The 19,670-nt window shown below is 41.8% G+C and overlaps 2 protein-coding genes across 3 annotated transcripts; both read left to right on the top strand.

The window, feature by feature from the left end:
• Nucleotides 1–737: 737 nt before the first annotated feature.
• Nucleotides 738–12,071, top strand: LOC118805068 (claspin). Its single transcript, XM_036565673.1, is given in 25 exon segments — nt 738–959; nt 1,794–1,917; nt 2,233–2,573; nt 2,659–2,754; nt 2,757–2,828; nt 3,385–3,444; nt 3,535–3,607; nt 4,222–4,324; nt 4,656–5,185; nt 5,384–5,572; nt 5,700–5,854; nt 6,079–6,299; nt 6,439–6,491; nt 6,624–6,808; nt 7,130–7,649; nt 7,763–7,817; nt 7,918–8,008; nt 8,100–8,197; nt 8,411–8,572; nt 9,782–9,903; nt 10,074–10,198; nt 10,388–10,508; nt 10,593–10,666; nt 10,982–11,143; nt 11,818–12,071. Coding segments are annotated over 25 exon segments (3,873 nt in total). The 5' UTR covers nt 738–935; the 3' UTR covers nt 11,935–12,071.
• A 3,928-nt stretch (nt 12,072–15,999) lies between these two features.
• Nucleotides 16,000–18,560, top strand: LOC118805677 (UPF0500 protein C1orf216 homolog). Of its 2 annotated transcripts, none has more exons than XM_036566663.1 (2): nt 16,000–16,097; nt 16,862–18,560. In XM_036566663.1, the coding sequence occupies exon 2, from the start codon at nt 16,890–16,892 to the stop codon at nt 17,886–17,888; it is 999 nt and encodes a 332-aa protein (XP_036422556.1). In that variant the 5' UTR covers nt 16,000–16,097; nt 16,862–16,889; the 3' UTR covers nt 17,889–18,560. The 2 variants fall into 2 exon arrangements, with proteins under 2 accessions (XP_036422556.1, XP_036422555.1); XM_036566662.1 differs by lacking the exon at nt 16,000–16,097 and adding an exon at nt 16,108–16,241.
• The last annotated feature ends 1,110 nt before the right edge of the window (nt 18,561–19,670 follow it).

The raw sequence follows: 19,670 nt of genomic DNA, 5'->3' as shown, positions 1-19,670 counted from the left end.
GGGTTCACAAAAAGCTGTTACATAAAATGGTTACGATCTCGTATATATAGAGATGCATACATTATTTATGCAGCGACTAAAAAAGGCCCCGAACATTTTTTTAATTTAACATAATTTTAGCGTTAGCAACCTCACCTATGAAATAACTCAAAAGACACATGTACTGAATGATCGTTTTGTACGAGATTCTCTGCAATGCAACATTTCACATCCAAACCAAATTGAATAAATCTGCTTTATGCTGAATTATGCAGATTTTTTAAAGGGTGGGATTCCTCTTTAAGCCCGAAATGAGGATTGTGCAGCAGGAAACCTTACTTCTCCTTTTGGAAGGCTAACTGAGAAATTCTGCTTCTTCAAATACTCCCCCGTTCTTTCTTCGGTTTTCAGTTTTCTCCGTGTTTAAAGGCCTGGTTGTTTGTTGGCGCTAAATAAAAGTTATATTTTGGAGGAATTAGTCATTCTTCCACCCTATTTTCGGAGGTTTATGGAAGAAAGGAACAAGCCTCTGCATTGGCTGTGAGAATGACTGAATTCTCCGTCTTGTTTTCTGTCCATAGTGCGGACTATATTGTGCTAAACACACTGAACTATTGAAGACACCGCGCCTTTCCTAGTTTAAAGTTCTACCCAATCAACGCGCTTTTAAGACGCATAATAACCGCTCGACCAATAGGAGCGCTTGAACTCAGTGACGGACAGAGACAGGCGTAGCACTGCTTACCAGCGCGCGAAAGCTTGAAGTTGTATTCGTTTTAGAGGATCAGGCGGGAGATGAACTTAGACGTCCCTTTTATACCGATATAATACTACTTCTCAGTTATATATTGTGTGTAGTACACGCTGCCGTGTTTTGTACTTTAATCAGCCGTTACGGTTACCGATTTTTGTGCCGTTCATGTGTTTTCGGACCGAATAACAACCGGACAAAAGAGATGAGCCTGCTTCCTTCCGAGCGGGTAACGTATCACATAAGTGTAGATGCATTGTGTCATTTAAAAAAGACAATTTTACTAGAATTGTCGTGTTTTGAGTCCAGTGTAGCTATCGACCTAAAATGTTGCGTTAAAAGTAACTATTAAGTGTACTTTGCTTTGTACTTAGCTGACTTGCTAAGCGTAACATTAGCGCCCAATAAAGCCGTAGTAAGGCTGGCTAACAGGCTAGGTTAGGTAGCGTTAACTTAGGTTGACTTACGAGATATTTTGGATAAAGTGCCAACTACATAGCTGGGTGGCTGGTTTGGTTTTTAATTAGCACATTTGTTCACAAATTCTGTGTCTGTACATTTGATATATATGGGTGTCTGTTTTCCGCATCTCACTAACATGTACACTTTGTCATTTTCGTGTAACGTTAGTAAGCTGGCTAGAAGTTAGCCACGTAACCTAGCTCTAAAAATCAAACAAAAAATCATACTCTATGTTAGCTAGCTGCTAATGCTTATAATTCTGGACCTGGGTAAGTTAGTAAGAAGGTTTTCATTCTTTAATATGATTTGGGTGAAGAAGGTAATTGTTTATTCTGTAATATCCCTCAGTGCTGTCTTCATTGTCTGTGTTGTAGTTACGTAGGTTAACCTAGCTAGTTTATCATAAAATGTGCCTAAAACGCTGTGCCAAATGTCAGTCAGAATTATTCACTGTAAATAATTTCCCGTTATCTATGTATAAGTTTATTATGTTCTTAGGGGTCAACTTTGTGCACAAAAGTAATCTCAATGTGGGTTTCTATTATGAATTAGTGTTTGGCATGGGACTGACTTAAATGTTTGCTATATACCAACTGTATAGCCCGTGGATCTCCCTGTTGAGAGCCCAAAGGCTGAAAGTGACTCAGGTGACTTAGACAGTGGAATGGGCTCACCTATGGAGGAGGCTGTGACTGAGACGGTCACTGCCACTGAGACCCAAGAAGGTAATTTGAGACATTGGAAGTATTACATGTATTAAATGAAGAATTTGAGTAAAATATGAAAACACATTTCAGATTAGCTCTCAGAGGTGGTTGATTGATGTGCTGACACTCAAATAGCTGGTCTTGATGTGTTTCTTTTGCATTTTTGTATTTTGTCATATTTCACTAAAACTAACTAAGTACTTTGTTTTTCACATAATGTCACATGAACCAGAAGACCTATTCTGTCAGAGATTTTCCTAAACTCAACACTTGAACATTGTGTGTCAGTCATGTTGTGAGTTATAAAGACTTATTTAAAGTTTTGGGCCTCAGATTCAGATGATGAAGTCGCTGTGAACCGGAAGTCACGTTCTGTGAAGGTTCTGCAGGACAGTGACAGCGAAAGGGAAGAGGAGGTGACTGGGATGGCAGAGGCTCTTATCCTGTCAGAATCCAGCGGGGAGGAGACAAAGACCATTAAGAGTAAACAAAACAGAAAAGGCCGGGGAAAGAAGATATCCCGCATTTCCATGGGCAGTGATGAGAGTGAGCCAGAGAGAGATGAACCTAAGGAAGTGAAGAAAAAGAGGGAGAAGTCACAGAGACGCAAGGATAAAGAGGAGCGCAGAGGTGCTTTAATGAAGCGACTGAAAGAGAAACCAGGCACCGCTGAAGTGAGTTGGATTTGGTCTTTCAGAAAATCACTGTTGATGCGTCATTTTGCCGTTGTTGACAATTACTTGTCTTCTTTTTTTCCAGACATCCTCTTTGCCCAAGACTCTCAATGACAGTGGCTGTCTGCTTGGTGATAATGATCTGTTTGATGCCCAACTGGAAGATGACACAGCTGATGGGGGGAGGAAGAGGATGAAGAGTCTCTAGATGCCATCAGAGATGCTGTGAAACAGAGGGCCAAGGCCAAGCACAAGGTGGGAGCAGAGGACATATCCCTGAAGCAACTGAGGGTGGGAGTACAGGGCGGTATCAGGAGAATTTTCATGCTGAACTTTCAGTATGTAGTATGCAGTATCTGCATGCAGTTTCTGGTTGTGAACCCTCACATTTATTATCTGATTAATTACAAATAACTCAAGGTGATATTTACACTAAAGACTTAAATAATTACAAATTTACACAAGTCTTTGAGTATAACCAATTATATGGACATGCTCTGTTGAATATAAAACCCTGGCCTTTTTACAGAGCAGATACTGTCAGTCAATACATGAATGTTGTTGGTTGATGTAGGGAACTGAGTTTTAGTTTCATTTTATAAAATTGTGTTACCGAGATTTAAACTGTGAAACTGTAACATGCTATTCTTCTGTCATTTGCTTATTTTCGTACAGCCTGGCTGCCTTTCTAGAAAAGTGTTTTTCAAATTGTTTAATTTCAGCTGGGGGGAAATAAGTGTTTTTAGCAGTGCAGAAATCTATCTGGAACATTACTGTGCCATTGACAGTTATTTATTTCGCCTGACTGCAGCCTCATCTTCATGACTTTGAAGATGATGAAGTGGATGATGAAGACAAACCCCAGCGCAAGGTATAAGGCATTTATTTTTTATTTTTTTCCCCTTTTTTCCATCTTGTTTGATTTAACCATGAAGCTCATCTGTTTGGATTTTGTTTATAGGAGAGAAAAGCTGCAAAGGCAAGTAAAGAGGCCATGAAACAGCTCCACAGTGACAGCCAGCGGCTTGTGAGAGGTTAGTGGTTGATAAGTGGCTGAATTTTCACATTTTAATTACCTTCAAGTCATGTGCATCTGCTTGTACTGACTAGGGACATCCATGCTGCAAGGGATATGCTTAAAAAAAACTTTTGAGACTTGGTGTAGTTTAGGGGTTTTTATTAGTTATTGGATCAGTCACTACAAAGTGCCGCAGTGAAACCTGTACCAGAATTATTTCTTCCACTGTATTAGGTGTAGCTGACCAGTCCGATTAATAAGGGTTTAATTTTCTGAACTGGAATTAGCAGCAACTTAATTCAGTGTTGCATGTAGTAGAGGTGGTCGATATGGCGACAATTTAAAATATGAAAAACTGTGAATACTATATTTTTTATTCAATGTTTGGCATACTGTGTTGCACTAAACAGAACTAATTTTGTTTTTTTGTTTTTTTTTATAAGAGAACATGCAGTTGGTCAGTGTTCTTCAAGTACAGATGATACACACTATGTTCAGAAATACATATTGTGTTGTATTGTGACTTATCACGATAGCAATATATATTGTCCTATTGCCCAACCCTAGCAAGTAGTCACTTTCATTTCTTCATTATTTTAATCTCACTCATCTTGTGATTTCTCTTGTCAGAGTCAACTATAGGGCTACCATACCACATGCCGGAGCCCAAGGGCATTGACCAATTCTTCAAAAGAAGAACTCGTCCCCAGGGACATGCCATGGCTTTGTTGAAGTATGTATATTTAGTATTATGTTGACTTGTGTACACCAAGGGTACACCAAGGTGCTGCTGTAGAAATGGAACACTAATTTAGAAATAAGTAGAGCTAGAGTGACAAGTCATTTTGGGACCTATACAGTAACATAAACAACCTTACCTTACCAGTAGCAGGCTTAAATTTGGAACAGTTTTTGTTCTGGCAATTCTTAAATGTGGTGTTTGTTTTTTTTGTTTTTTTTTTTTGTTTTGTTTTGTTTTTTTTATTACATGTGGCGCCATTATTATCTCTGTCTTCTATTTCCTTAAATTAACTTTGATATCTGTAAACCTCCTTGTCATCAAGGTCTGCAGAATACCAGGCCTATATCATGGAAGCATCTGCAGCTGCACCAGCCAAAGAGAGCCAAGCTAAAGCACCTGAACAGAACACAAACCTTGTGGCAGACCCATGCCTGGATGAACCGCACCCAGCCAGTTGTACCCAAAGTGAGGCCATGACCAATGAGGAGGAAACCCACAATGCTATTGGAACCACTGAGGACCTGCCAGGGATTGAAGCAAGTGATGAGCTCCAAAGTACTGAGTTTATGGAGGAGGAGAGTGCTCCTCCTGCAGTGAAGGTGCCTGTGGGGTCTGAAGCTCCCACACAGGACAAGGAGGAGCCACAGGTCTCAATTCAGCAGGCTGAGTCTGAGACAGGGAATTCAGAGCAGGTTGGCTCTTCCCTTGCTGAGCCGGGACCAGTAATGCCCAAACCTAAGAAGGATAAGCTGGCTAGACTGCGTGAGCTGGGTTTGGAGCCTCCCCCAGTAGCAAAGCTGTGTGCAGATGATGGAGCTTTTGTCCAGCTGGAGCCTCCTCAGGCGAACCCTGGTGAGGGAGTGGAACTGCAAAACTCATGTTTACTGCGTACTGATGTTTGTTCCAGCCTGATTTGTTTGTAGCTTGGAGTATTGTTACTTTTAAACTTTTATTTTCAATGTTGTGTGTGTTTTTTCTTTCTTTCTTTCCTATGGCTGGTTACTAACACGCATAATGTAATTTAATGTTTCTTGTCTGTCTGTTACATAGCTCTGGAGGCGCTGAAGGAGCGTTTTCTGAAGCATATCCAGCCTGCTCCACGCTCTACAGGAGAGCGCTTACTAAATATAAATGTGGTGAGAAAGGACAGTACCCCTTCTGGCCAGGAGGAGCTACATGCTGAGTCCATCACTATCACAGTGAATGAGGGGAAGGAGGAGCCAGCACACACTAAGCCAGGTACAAGAGCAACAACTTGCCTTACCTCAAACGTTGCCTACAATGTTTGAGTATTTGTTATAAGGCTTCCTCTGAGTGTTAGCCTCATACTCATTCCTAAAATATCTGCCTTTCCCTCTGTCTTAAGGAGAGCGATTGGTTCTACTGAAATCTGAGCTGCAGAAGGCCATGGCAATCCGGCGGCAGGAGGAAAGGGAACGTCGGGCTGCCCTTTATCGTCTGGACAATGAAGATTGTGAAGAAGAGGAGGAAGAAGAAGAGATGACTGAATCAGAAGAAGAGGTACTAGTACTTTTTTTTTTATTTTACGCTGTCTGTTATTGTTTTTTACAGTATCCTTTCATTTTAATGCTCATCATATTGAACGCTTGTACACAGATACTTTTCTAAAGTCTTCCTAAAGAGTTTTTCGCAAGATTAATGGAATAGCCCCATAACCTGAAATTGCATTTTATGTCCCTGTTATTAATCTCATAATTCTCCCATCCAAACTATCACTTTCATAGGGTGTTGATGAGTTGCTAGGTGATGGTGAAGAAGAGAATGGTGGTCCTGGGGAGGAAGAGGAGGGCGAAGATGAAGGTGGAAGAGAAGAAGAGGAGGGCGACGAGGGTGAAAGAGACAATGCAGTCGAAAAAAGTCCCCCTGGTTTGAAAAGTCCCTCTCCAACCCCATACACTGATGGCACTCTAATGTTGTTTGCAGGCAGCTCGTGCTCTCGGACAGGGTAAGTTTGTGCCACTGTGAGTCAGTGATCACTAGAGAAATAAAGTAAGCCTTTTTAAAATCTGAATGTGGGTTTTGTTTTGGGTTTTATTTATTTATTTATTTATTTATTTATTTATTTATTTTTGTTTTTCCCCCAGGGATGGTGTTAGGCAGTCTGGACAAGCTGGTCAAGAAAATGATGGGAAATTAGGTGAGTTTGTAGCTTTTTCAATTTGCCTACTTTCAAATATAAACCAGCTGTGAGTTGGTTATGATGATAGCTGAATTTGTATGGTTATGTGCTGATAATCTTCTTTTAAAAACAAAGTCATTTTTTCCACAGAGGATGAAGATGCCTTCTCTCTGACTAAAGAGAGCAGTCACAACAGCAGCTTTGAGCTCATTGGCTCCATGCTTCCATCATACCAGCCGGTCAACCGGGCGGCAGGCAGGGGTCTATCAGCAGGTGCATTCCGTTCACCTTCTCCCTGCCTCTTCAGACCCAGCTTTCTGGGCTCAGCCTCCAAGGTCAGTTCATTGGTACCAGCTAACGTTCCTCTTCACATTGACTTTTACAATTAATTTGCTTTTACAGCTCCTACCTGTATGCATTCCTTCCCCCTCCCCCCATTCAGGTTATGTGCTTCTTGTGTCTGTCCTGAAAATGGAATAAAGTACAGACAGAATTCAGGCTTCAAGATGGTTACTACTGCTGTTTTTACGTTTAGTTAGTATGTCATACAGTGTCAAAAGCACTTAAGAAATCTCAATAATTGTTATTTTTCCCCCTGAACTTATCTCTTCTGCTCTTTCTCTTCTTCATCATTGTCATCCTGGCTGTTGTTTCAGAGCTCTGGCAAGCTGTCAGAGCCCTCTCTTTCCCTCCCTGTGGAGGACTCCCAGGACCTGTATGCTGTCCCCTCACCAGGTGATGCCGGTCCTGTAAATGACTCGCAAGGCCCCTTCTCTCTGGAGGATGACACACACTCTCAGCTGTTAGACGCAGACGGCTTCTTAAATGTGGGGCCCCGTGGCGGTCCAAGCCGCTCCCACAAACGGCAGCTTCTCTTGGATAACCTGGATGAGAACGCCATGGATGCCAACATGGGTGAGCTCTTGGGACTCTGCTCAGGGGGTTTTGGCTCAGGGCAAAGCCAGCCTGCGGCCAGCCAATCTGCAGCAGAGGACGAGCTGCTGGGCCTGTGCTCTGGAGCCTTCACCACTCAGCGTGGAGAGGCTGCTGACAGACCCAGAGAGGAGAGAAGAGCCATAGAAGTAGAGACTAGGAGCGGGGAAAGTCATGAGAGCTCAAATGGGGACATGGATCAGCTGCTTGCTCTTTGCTCGGGCAAATTTACAGGCAGCCAAGGTGTGTTCTTTTTCAGTGCCCTTTCATCCACATTAGTTGTTTTATTAAGGCTTGGCCTTTTAAACTGAAGTTTTTTTTTATCATCGGTTTGTGCATTATTCCTGTCCTTTCAGCTGCTTCTCCAGGACGATCGATCTCAAGTCCTGCTCTTGAAGATGCGTCTGACAGGTAAAAGCTAAAGTGGATGCAGTGATCCTCATGCTAGCATCATTTTAGCCCCAAAGCACTCAGTATGTTGCAAATCATTAACAAATTGTGTTTTTAATAGGGTCAAGAAAAAGGAGGAAGAGGAGGAGGAGGAAGAAGAAGGCAATTCTGAGTTTCGACTCCTATCGGATGTGGACAGTCTCAGTGAGAAGGTAAGAAAGAATGTGGAATTTGCTGAAAGATTTGCATCTGTTAGAGATTAATTGCATATCATGAATTCAATTTAACAAGATGTGCTTGCAGGAGGAGAATGAGGATGAGGAGGACTCTGATGTTGAAGAAGACAATGATGACGAGGAGAGGGAGGCAGTTTTTGGGCCTCGCCCAGGCAAAAGGAAGATGTATGTCAATTTAGTACTGTAAATGGAAATTCATCAGTTCTGTACTACACAACTGTTATAAAATGGCACAAGCCTAAAGAACATTGACACCGAGTAGACTCATTAAACATCACCAAATGTATTTAGTTAATAAGTCTGCTATATTATTAAGCCACTTACTCTTTAATGATTTAGTGACATTTCTATAAACTTTCCTCTTGTCTCTGTCTTTAGACGCATGGCTGAATTTGTGGACTCCGAGGCTGAGCTGTCGGGCAGCGATGTGGGTAGTGAAGATGAGGATGAGGAGGGAGGTGATGAATATGAAGAAGAGGAGCTACAGGAGGAACTTCCATCAGATGAGGAACTGATGGACCAAGTCAACAAAATCCACATGTAAGAAGGAACCTGAGGAAATGCTCAGCAGTACCGTACTCTGCTTCTCCTGTTAATTGCATTTGCAGTTTCTGTAATATGAACTGAGTGCATCTTATATTGAACAATAAGTTGATAAGTATTTTGTGTATTATTCTTATGCTCTGGAAAACTAAAAATGATATAGGAGAATCCCCAAACCTTTACACTAAGAATATGAAGATTAATGAATATGCGCACAAGTATGTGCAAACTATAAATGCCCCCTTGCCTCCAGGTTCACAGACCCCTTCCCTAGACTTCACTGGCAAGATATGTGGGCTATTGGTAAATGTTGAACAGTGCAGAAAGTAGAGCAGATTATGTAGCGGGCTGATAACCTGGCTCAACACACCACAGAACTGGTTAGATTGTGTCTTTTTGTCATTCCAGCACCAATCACTTGACTTCACTCACTCTTTGAATCTATCCTCTAAAATTGTGACTATTGAACCTGTGTTATGTATGAAACTGTTTTAGTCTGCTCACTAAGCTAATGCTAGTCTCTTATGCTACCAGTGACTAGTGTGGCCAAGGGCTCAATGCACAAAAAAATATTCACTGCCTCAGATTTGAGTCTTTATCCTGAAAGCTAAATCAGTGAGGCCTCCGTGAGCTGGAATTGGACCTGTTGTGAAAGTCTTCTTGATAACATCAGTCTCTGGTGCTAATAAGGAAAGTAATTTATAAAGCTGTGACATGCTAAGCAACTGCTACTAGGATAGGTCTACACAACATTTTTTCTAAAATATAGTTAGGGTTAGGTGTGGAATAGAAATTTGATAGTGTCGTAATTTTCAAAGGAAAAATGTGATCTCTGTAGTAACACAGTTGACACACATACCAGTATATAATCATAATAATCCATTATTATGTAAAGAGGTAACCATTTAAAAAAAAAAAATAATTGAGTGCAAGTGGTCTTTACTGCAGTTTTTGCTAAATTGCTGGCATTGATCACTTAGGCTACCAGACTTGGTACAAGCTAATGACTTTAAAAATTGGTGTATCATGAAAATCAGTAGTAGAGATGTACCACTAGGTGGCAGTCTGTGCTAGAAGGAGCTTACAACACCAAATAAGTGATTTGAGGCATCTTGACTGTATCTTGAACTTTAGTGGTTTTATAACTGTCCCATTTGCAAAACCTGTGTTGCTAGCTGGTGTTTTGAGCTGTGTCTGTGTTTTTAGGAAGCAGGTCCTGGATGATGACAAACGGAAATTGCGCTTATATCAAGAGCATTATCTGGCTGATGGAGATCTACACTCTGATGGACCTGGTCGGGAGCGGCGATTCCGGTGGAAGAATATGGGTGAGTTTAGAAAAGGTTTAAGTATATACTCGGATATGGAGGCACTTGTTCTTGGATTTGGATCTGATCTTGAAAAGTTGGTAGTAAACTTTAATGTGAGAATAAAATTTGTTAACTTTGATGCTTGGTTGGGGTTTAATATTTCAATTAATTTTTCAATCCATGATCAGATGATGGCTTTGAGTTTGGGGTTGGTGCTGGTGATGAGGAGGAAGAGGAGGACGATGAAGTGGATCAGAGTGAGCTGCAGAGGCGCAAGGAGAGGCTGGAGAGAGAGCAGTGGATGCGAGAGCAGGTGTGTGTAAGCATGAGGCATGAAGAAAAATAATTTGTTGAATCACATTGCACCATGATCTCACTAGCAAAACACGCTTTACCCTTTTTGTAACGTTTTAGATGTTTCATCTCACAATACTTTCATTTGAAAATTTTCTAAATGCTATTTAAGCCCACAAACTGTCTTTTTTTTTTTTTCCTCTTCTAGTCTGAAGCTCAGGCTAAGAAAGGAGAAGATTTTGAAGAGGAGGATGAGAAGATAGGAGAAGAGGACAGCCAGTTCATGAAGCTGGCCAAGAAACTAACCGCCAAGACACTCGGCCAGAGAGGTGAATGCAGTGTGTGTGCATGCATATGTGTTTATGTCCTAGGTGTGCTTCATGAGTCTGATCTTAACTCTGTGCTGTTTGTAGCACCCACTGCAGTGCCCCTGCAAGAGAAGGCAGCTCCTAACACCAACTCTTTCCAGAAGCCCTATCAGCCAATGGTCAGTATTACTGTGATTTACTTAGACAGAGAACTCTTATTGAAGCATACTTTAATTGTCCCAAGATCAGACAGATATTCTGTATGTGTATTGTATGTGTAACGTATGTGTAACTCCCTTTTCAAAATTGCTCAAAATCACTACCAAGATGGGTGAAATTCCTTAAATGTGACATGGTAGGAGTCAGACAGTTTCTCAAGTCAGTTGATAAAATTTGTGCTGTGTTGGACATGTTACTGTCTTTGGGTGGAGGTTGGAATTATTTAAAAGAACAGGGCTGTTGTTTTGTTTCTAACTTTTGTTTGTGTCTCTCAGGTGAAGAGAGGATCTTTGCTCAGTCAGCCTCGGGCAGTGCTGCAGAAGTTAGCAAACATCTCAGACAGTAACCCCCTAGCCCCACGTAACACACGAGGATTCCTCTTCCAGACACTGTCTCCAGAGAAAGAACCGTCTGCATCTGCTGGCCCCAAGAAACAGGTACTCCAGCACAGTGCATGTGATATGATCATATGAAACTGTTTACAGCAAAGTTATGTCACATAGTCTGGAAGATGGATTTAATATATAATTCTAAATGTAAACCACTAGGTGGAGCTAAAGAGTTTTTGTGGCCTGGTTAGGAAGCTGCAGCCAGTCTTCGCTAGCTGTTATTCCTGACTATTTATTTTGTCAAACCAATGTTCAGGTTAATACATTCTTTTAAATCACTGTTTGTCAATCAGGAAATGTCTTTGTATGGTAAAATTAGTTATGTATACATTGGTTAGTGTCCTGTAAGGCCATTGCTAAACCTTTTTTCTCATTTAAAAATTTGGTTGATAATGTTGATAATGTCTGTGTCTGCTTGATATTACAACTTAATTTGAGGATTCTTACTTATGGTTGTCACAGTCACCTGTGTTTGTCACAGGTACCACAAATGTAGGTGGTTTAGCATTCTACTTCATGAGTAGTGTGAAATGAGAATTCACTAAATTAAGTTTTGAACGATTAGAAAAGGTGCTCATTCTGTTTAGTTCTAGACACCTTTTAAAGCTCTGTAGCAAAGTTCTAAACACTGTTAATAATTGATAACTGGATGATGCTGTCCATGACTTTGGATATCCGGGTATATTGCAGTTTTTCCTAACCTTTTCCCCTGAACTTTCCAGATGAAGAAAAGAAGTCAGCCAGAGTCCTTTACCCCTGTCGCCAAGCGACCATGTCGTGAGAACTCTGTGAAGATCCCTGGACCTCCGAGAAGTGTTTTCAGTTATTTGGAGAACTGAAGCTCCTTCCAAACTTCATATCACTGACCTCCAACAAGACTATTTTTTTTAGCTTTGGCATATCTCATGTTGACAATATAATCTTGGCAGCATGCGTGACGTAATCCAATTTTTTGACACAGCTGTTTACATTTATTTGTTTTAAATATTTTATCTTGTAAATATTATGAATTTTTAAATTGATGTTTTCTTTACTTGTTGTAAAATTGTAAATTAAAAGTATATTTTAAACTTGCTTATGCTTTTAAAGTGTGGTTTGTGGTTTGACTGGTAAGCTGGATGGCCCTATGATTATACTTGGTTAGTTTGTGGCCCTGCTTTGCTAAAATCAATGTAATTCAATGATTAATTTGTTATTAGAGCTTAGTGTGGTTTTAAACATATTCTCCACCATGTAACACTTATGTTATGCTGCAAAGCTCTTGGGAAATGGAGCCTCACCTAGATTCTCAGGAGATTTTAATTAATCATCTACCATTACATCCCTCTTGAGGTTCTAACTGCCATGATTTGTAATTACCTTCATGACTGTTAAATCTCATGAACTCCTAACCTGTTTTTTTGCTGTAGTAAACCTGCCTTATGCTCATGCTGACTGTCTTACCATGTTCTCGTGTCAAATATTCTGTACATACTGAAGACATTCAGTAGCCCACCACATCTTTTAATCATGGTCTTATCTAATTGACCTTTTCATCTGGGTGATCCAAGTGCCTCTATATAATCTTGTGTGTAATTTTCAAAGTTCCATTGTTGCATAGTGGAGTACTGGTTCCTCTAGCTTCCTTCCTCATGTTTTCCTATTTACAACTATTCCCAGCTTGTTTACTGAGGGGTCTGAAAGCTAAGTTTTTGTGTGTATAGAAACTAAATGGAATTAGGAACATTTATTTGTAAAACCAGGCCTAGAATTAAAGTCAGGGCAGCCACTTGTCAGCACAATAAAAATGCTTTGGATTTCTTCCCCACCCTCCTGCTTCTTCCTGTGAACTAGCAGGAGTGGTGCTGTGGGATTAAACTGAGCAGATGAGCATTTAACACCAGTATCCCCAAGCTCAGTCTCTCAGGCTTCAGCTACTCTTCTCATGACCTGCTCCAACTTGGGCGAGGGATGAGATAATTGTAACATAACAAAACGGATGGCTAAGTATGAAGCAGGCCTTGTGGTGTGAAGCCCTAATGATCCCTTTATCTTATGCTTATTAAGTAAGTCCAGTGTTCTTGGGCCGCAGAGGCAGGGGGCCCTCATTAATGAGGGCTGACTGTTAGGTGCTGGGTTTTGAAATGGATCAACCTTGCTCCAGGCTGGCTGTGGACCTTCTCTTTTGCCTGTAATTTTTATGAGGATATTCAATTTGAGAAAAAAAAAAAACAGTGGCAGCTTCTGGCCTGGGCACTGAGAGCTGTCTGAGCAGAGCTCAGCTTCATAACTCAGGCCTCCATAAAGCGCTGAAGAACTCGTTCTCTCGCAGCTCACTGTCAGCGTTAAGCTTAACAGACGGCTTTGCTGGTGGCTGCCAACTCCGCGCTGCAGACTCCGTTCAGGGTCGAGAGCTACTGGGCAACTGTTTGAATGTGCAGTAGCTGCCACGTTGGATCAGAGCGAAGAGTGTTGACAGCAGCGCCCTTTGGGTGCGTCCCTATGGGCTCTGTCACTGCAGCTGAGCTGAGGGAAATGGGTCATTACTGCAGGCGGCGCGCAACCAAATCGGCGCTGTTATTTACTGGCAACGGCGAAGCTTCCTTCCCCTGCAAGGTTTTATTTAATAAATGAGTCTGGTCGTTGCTCATAATGCTCTTTGTTTTAAAGGGAAATCCCACCGATTTATCCAAATTTTTGCTTAATTCCGTTGTTGACATGTAAACAAAGTAATTCAGAGTTAACTGATATAAAATGGTGCGCTGTAGAGAAACGTACACACTCGGTTTTCTTTACAATGGCAGTGATAAGGACCATTGGTATATTTGTATACAATGCAAATATACATTTATATTTGATTTATATATTTTATTCTATGTATCTACGCAAAACGACCGGTGAACCCTAACTTGTCTCCTGAGTTTTTATATGTAATGCTGATAATGAAAGTTTTTTGGGGTACTATTTCGCTTTAACACCACATCATGTACCACTCCGCCATTAATGTGTGTGTTTTTTAATATGTATGTTTTAATATGGAAAAACTCCTTAAATCTATCATAAAACAATGTATCACGGGGCATGCGCGTAATAACTTTATATGAGGTAGCTTTCAGAAGTATTAAAGGGAAAATCCATCATTTAAAAAATTACGAATAATTCGGTTCTTGAGATGTACACAGATTCACTCAGAGTGGTTTGGTGTGAAAAGATTCATTGTAGAGAAATTTACAGACTCAGATTTCTTTACAGTGGTGATAGGAACCAGGGGTCGCCATGTCTACAACACTAACATAGCCATTTTATTTACTATCCAAAAGCACCAGTGTACCTATACGTGTCTCTGAGTTTTATACGTAATGTTTATGATTGTAGAATACTGAAAAAAAAGGTTTTCTTTAGGGACTATTTTGCCTTACAACACTCTGCATGTACCCCACCGCCATGAATGGATTAAAATAAATGGATTAAAATGCATATCCAATAATTCATGTAAAAACTTTCTGTGGGGGAGCTTTTAGCAGTATTTACCTCTTCACACGTCTGTAAACAATTCTGACTCAGTAAGTTTCTCTAACGGAGCATTTCACATCAAACCACTCTGAATGACTTTGTTTACGTCTAACGTTTTAATTATGTAGAATTTTTGAAAAATCGGTGGGGTTCCCCTTTAATTGCCTCAGACCTCTAATTATCCCTAGCCACTGTTCTGATTGGGTTGGGTTTGTCTAGAATGGACCACCTTACATCAAAACACCCTGAATGATTTCACTTACATTTATCTTAACGACTGAATTATGCACAAGTTAAAAAAAATAGTGCAACTCCCTTTTAACTGGAAAATTCTACACTTAAAAGTTATCTTAATAAAATAAATACATATTTAAAATAATAAAAATAAATAAACAAAACAAAGCTATAATTATATATATTTTTTTAAATTAAGGTTAAGTATGAATGAAGTATCACACTTATAATACTTCATACATACACGAATCTATTACAATAAATGCATTAAACATTTGTAAAACTTAAACAAGCACAGACACAAGTGTATTATGTCTTTAAGTCTTCAATCTCTCTTTACAATAATAACAGAAAAAATAATAGGCTATATACAACAACTTCTGTGTGTTAAAAAAGACAAAAGTAATTTATATCTATTTATATCTATCTAACTATATTCACTCCTCCCTCCCTTGTTTGGCTGATGTAGATGATGGTGCATGTGACGGAGCCGCGGGCTGCCTCCTTGTTTTTGATGTATTTTTCATGTGTTAAGGCCACTGTTGAGCCGCGGCGGAGCAGCAGAGCGCAGCCCCGAGCTGCAGCGCCTGAATGAGGACGTTGTTGGGCGGAGGAGAAGGGGAGAGATGAGGAGGGAGGAGGGGTGGAGAGGAGAGGGGAGAAGGAAGAGAGGAGAGGGGCATGGCGGAGAGGAGGAAAGGGGTAGAGGAGGAGAGCAGGAGAAGGGGGAGAGGAGGAGAGGGGGGCCTCCGCCGCCGGCCACTGCCTATCATGGGACGGGGAGCCAGTGTACTTAATGAGTCTGTCTGAAGTACAAACAACCAGCATACACACACACAAACGCACACATGCAGCACACACTGGCACACTCCGACCATCCTGCTATCGCTTTGGAAAAAAAATCACAGCGACAAAACAACCCGAGCCTGGTGCGAGAACACTGAAGTAGCCTCTGTAATAACCTCCACACCGTGTTGTACAGCACTGTTTTCTGGTTTTATATACGAATACTGGCACAATATGCACCCCAACGGCCCGCTTTAGTGCTAATGTTTCCCTGTTTCCGTTAAGCCTCTGCCCAGTTTAGGAAATGAGTCATGCTAGGCTAACGCTGTCTGGACGGGAGGAGGAGGAGGAGAGGTAGCGCGCGCGCACACACGCACACACACACACACACACCGTTGCAGAGGCTCGCCTGCTGGAAGAGAAAGAGGAGGAGGGCTAAACGGAGAAGGGGCTGCATCTCTTTCGCTCTCGAAAACGTTCATAACGAACGGTAAGACGAGGCCGTGTGTTTATCGATTCACGAACGTTGGTGCCAATCATTGTTTTATGCAACGGTCAGATAAATTGAGGGCGAGCGTTAGCTTGTGCTCGCCACGGTCGAGCCGAGGGAGAGAGAGAGGAGCTCGGAGATGGGGTAATGCTACCGCCGCTGTGCTCTTATGTAACCTGGACTGTGCATATTCCAGCGGAATATTTAATCCCTTTCAGTCTGCTTTTAGATGCTCGCTTTCATTATAATTGTAGAAACAGAATGGTAGTTGGATTTGAGCTGTGGCAAAGCAAATATTCTGACAATAGCGGCTGTTGAACTGGGTGTGGGTTTGGCTGTGGGTCACATCCTCCAGTCCAAACACTGATGGCTAGCATAGCGCTGTTTATATTCTCCAGAACTGAATGTAGCAGGATAGCTTAGCTAGCCTCTCACTGTAAAGGAACTGAAGCTTCCTTTTAAATCTTAATTAAGATCATTTTTAAAGCCTTTTTAAGGTCTTCTGCATGTATTATGGATTTCCACTCTGAAGTTAATGTCTGATACACAAAGGAACATTTGATTTTGCTGAAATGGAGAACATTATGGCAATAATACTGTAGGAATATAATTTTAGTTATTGATCAGATTCTAATCCATCATAACTACTTTAACTATGACAAACTGGAACATGGCTCTTCTTGTGTAAACTCATGAAGTTACAGATAGTCATTTGACTTTTCTGTCTCATCAAAATTTGGATTTTTTCTCCTCTTTTTTCAAAGAGCAACCCAGTCTCAGGCAAGACCAAAAATGCTGAAGCAAGATCGGCCTGCGAACCCTGTTTATGGAGGTCAGAAGCCTGGAGGTGCACCTTCAACGCTGCGTATCCTCAGCAGCAGCCAGAGGAAGTGCGAGAAAGATGGGAACTTCAACTTTTTGGGACAAGATGACAGCTCACTGACAGGAGATGAGAACCGCAACCAGATGCGCCCCCGAGCTCTGGGTTTGTTAGGTCGCGATGCACCAATCTCTGCTAACCACTATGGGCCTGGACCCCTCTCTCCCCTGTCCCGCCTGCCCTGCTGGAGCCCACTGGAGCCCCTGCCTGAAATCGAAAGTGGGGATGACACTGGAGGTAGAGTGCCTCCTGATGGAGCAGAGGAGGGTAAGATAGATGAGGAGATGAGGAGAGTGAGTGATGATGAAAAAGAGAAGGAGTCAGAGGATCCTGTGAAAGGTGAAGAAGAGGAGGAGGAAGAAGGAGAGGAGGTGATAGACTGGGACGACAGTGATGAAGAGTTTGAGTTCAGCTACAGGTCAGGGAGTTCTTCTCCTCTTAGCATCGAGAGCGGAGATGTCGCTGGAGGAGATTCCCTCAACTCCATTTGGGACCGAGTCTGTGTGGGAGGTCCAACCACAGAAAATGGGGATGCGACCACAAGCCCAGATGGAAAACAAAAGCGGGAAGAGAACAAGGAGGCAGGGGTGCGCCGCAAGAGCCTCGGAGGCTCCAGCCTGCTTGAAGAAGCTTCCTCAGACACGGACAGTGACCCCAGCTCTGAGCTTCCTGAGCTCATGGAAGCGGTGTGGACCCTCCAAGACCGGGAGAAGTTCAAAGCTCAGGAGATGGAAAAGCACCACGTCCAGCTGACCATGTACCGACGGCTTGCTCTAATCCGCTGGGTGCGCACCCTGCAGAGCCGCGTCCAAGAACAACAGAACCGGCTCCAGTCCAGTTTCGACATCATCCTCACCCACAGGAAAGAGCTGCTCCGGATGGGTGCAGCGGCAGCCACGGCTAGCCAGTAACAGCAGTATGGAGATGCACAGAGGAGAGTCATGAGACCAGCCGACGATCCAGGCAGAAACAAAGGACTATGAGCATTGACGTCATGTACAGGGAAGATTCTTCGTTTATCTCTCAGACTCTTTTAAACCATCAGTTTTCAGCTCCAGTCCTAGGGATCCACTGCCTTACACGGTTTCAGGTATTCCCTACCTGCACTGGGCCAACTCATCAGCTAATGATCAAGTCTTTTAGGAATTGGATGAGTTGGATCAAGAATGTTGAGCAGGGAATATGTAAAAATTTTGTGGGACAGCAGATCCCCAGGACTGGAGTTGAGAACCACTGTTTCAAACCAAATGACCTCCTGCATTCCAACTCCAACTCCTGTCATTCAAGTGTTGCCCATGTCTATGCTTCAAACTGTGCTTGTTTCTTTGGTGTCATGTGGTGTACATGAAGATTCACTGAAGCATCGGTGCAGAGCTGTGCATGCATGGCTTGTTGTTTCCTGACCATATTTGCTCACCTAAAAACCCAGTATGAATATCAGAGTCATATATCATGAAAATATATGTTCTAATATATTTGAAGAAAATGCTATGTTTATATAAATATCTTTAGCGTCTATTGGAGTTTATTAGATATGTCTATTTCTGTGTGTATGAATGAATAAATTATATTTAACAGTTTTATTTTGCTGTGTGTCCCTGTATAAATAGTTGTATGGATGTCTGTTGAAGTGAATGATATTGTGTTACGATAAAATTAAACCCAATTCATTGGATGAAATCTAGTAAAAACAATAACAAAAGATGTTTTGTCAGGCAATGAAAAAAGCCCTTCTGACTTTCTCTTAAGATTTTACCACTGCAGCATCACAACAAGGCAGTTATTAGCCTACATGACCTGTCTTACAATGGTCTATTTATTAGTGAATACACAATGTTCTTGTTTCTTATCACACGAGAAGGAAAGAGTACTGGATAAAGACTGATAGTCCCATAAAAACTGTGAATCTACATGGCACGGACAGAGTGCTATGTGTTTGCACAGATAGCAGCGTTTGTACCTAAATCCTCGGTGTAAGCATGGCCTCAGGGCCCAAGTCCCCTGCTCTGCGTCCCTGGGGGGCTGTGGGTGTGTGCATGAGTGCCTTGGGGCACCTGGTCCACTCCGGCCCGGTGAGCAGACCCATGGTCTGGTATTACCCTGTAGCCAAGCCCTGTGGCAAAACAGGGATAATCTGTGAGGTCTGCCACTGAATTTGGGGACCGAGGGCTTATGTTTGGTGCTTATCCTTCCTTTTTGTTTAAGTGAACTAGCCTGCAAATGTATAACACCATTAACATATTCATGAATGGTGTGTTTCCCTCGTTTTGAGCTAAATGTTGGACAAATAGCAAAAAAGGAACTACACGTTTGATTTAGCTTTCCTATCATAGGCCCACTAGTGTAAACTGGGGACAAAGGTTTACATGTGTTTGATTTGTGAATGTAGGAAATGCTGTATGGGTAATTGTAGGATTTGTGGGGTCTATGGCCTTTTGAATAGGGTGGATTTACTTGTTATGGGATATCAGATCACATGGGACAGTATGGTATCATCAGACATGTGTATCATAGGCTCTAAATGAGAAATACAAGTTTCCCACAAAATAATAATAAACAATAATGGCCTCTTAAATTGTCCATTCCCTGGTGTCTCATAACACCTGACTCCCCCTAACAGGTCTATCTCATTTTTTAGTTTGCTTTTTTCAGCATCTCAAGCTCCATGATGTAGCCACCAATCTACTTTTCGT

The sequence above is a fragment of the Colossoma macropomum genome, unplaced genomic scaffold (genome assembly GCF_904425465.1).
Source record: "Colossoma macropomum unplaced genomic scaffold, Colossoma_macropomum, whole genome shotgun sequence".
Classification (NCBI taxonomy): domain Eukaryota; kingdom Metazoa; phylum Chordata; class Actinopteri; order Characiformes; family Serrasalmidae; genus Colossoma; species Colossoma macropomum.
This window is presented reverse-complemented; position numbering and strand designations above follow the sequence as displayed.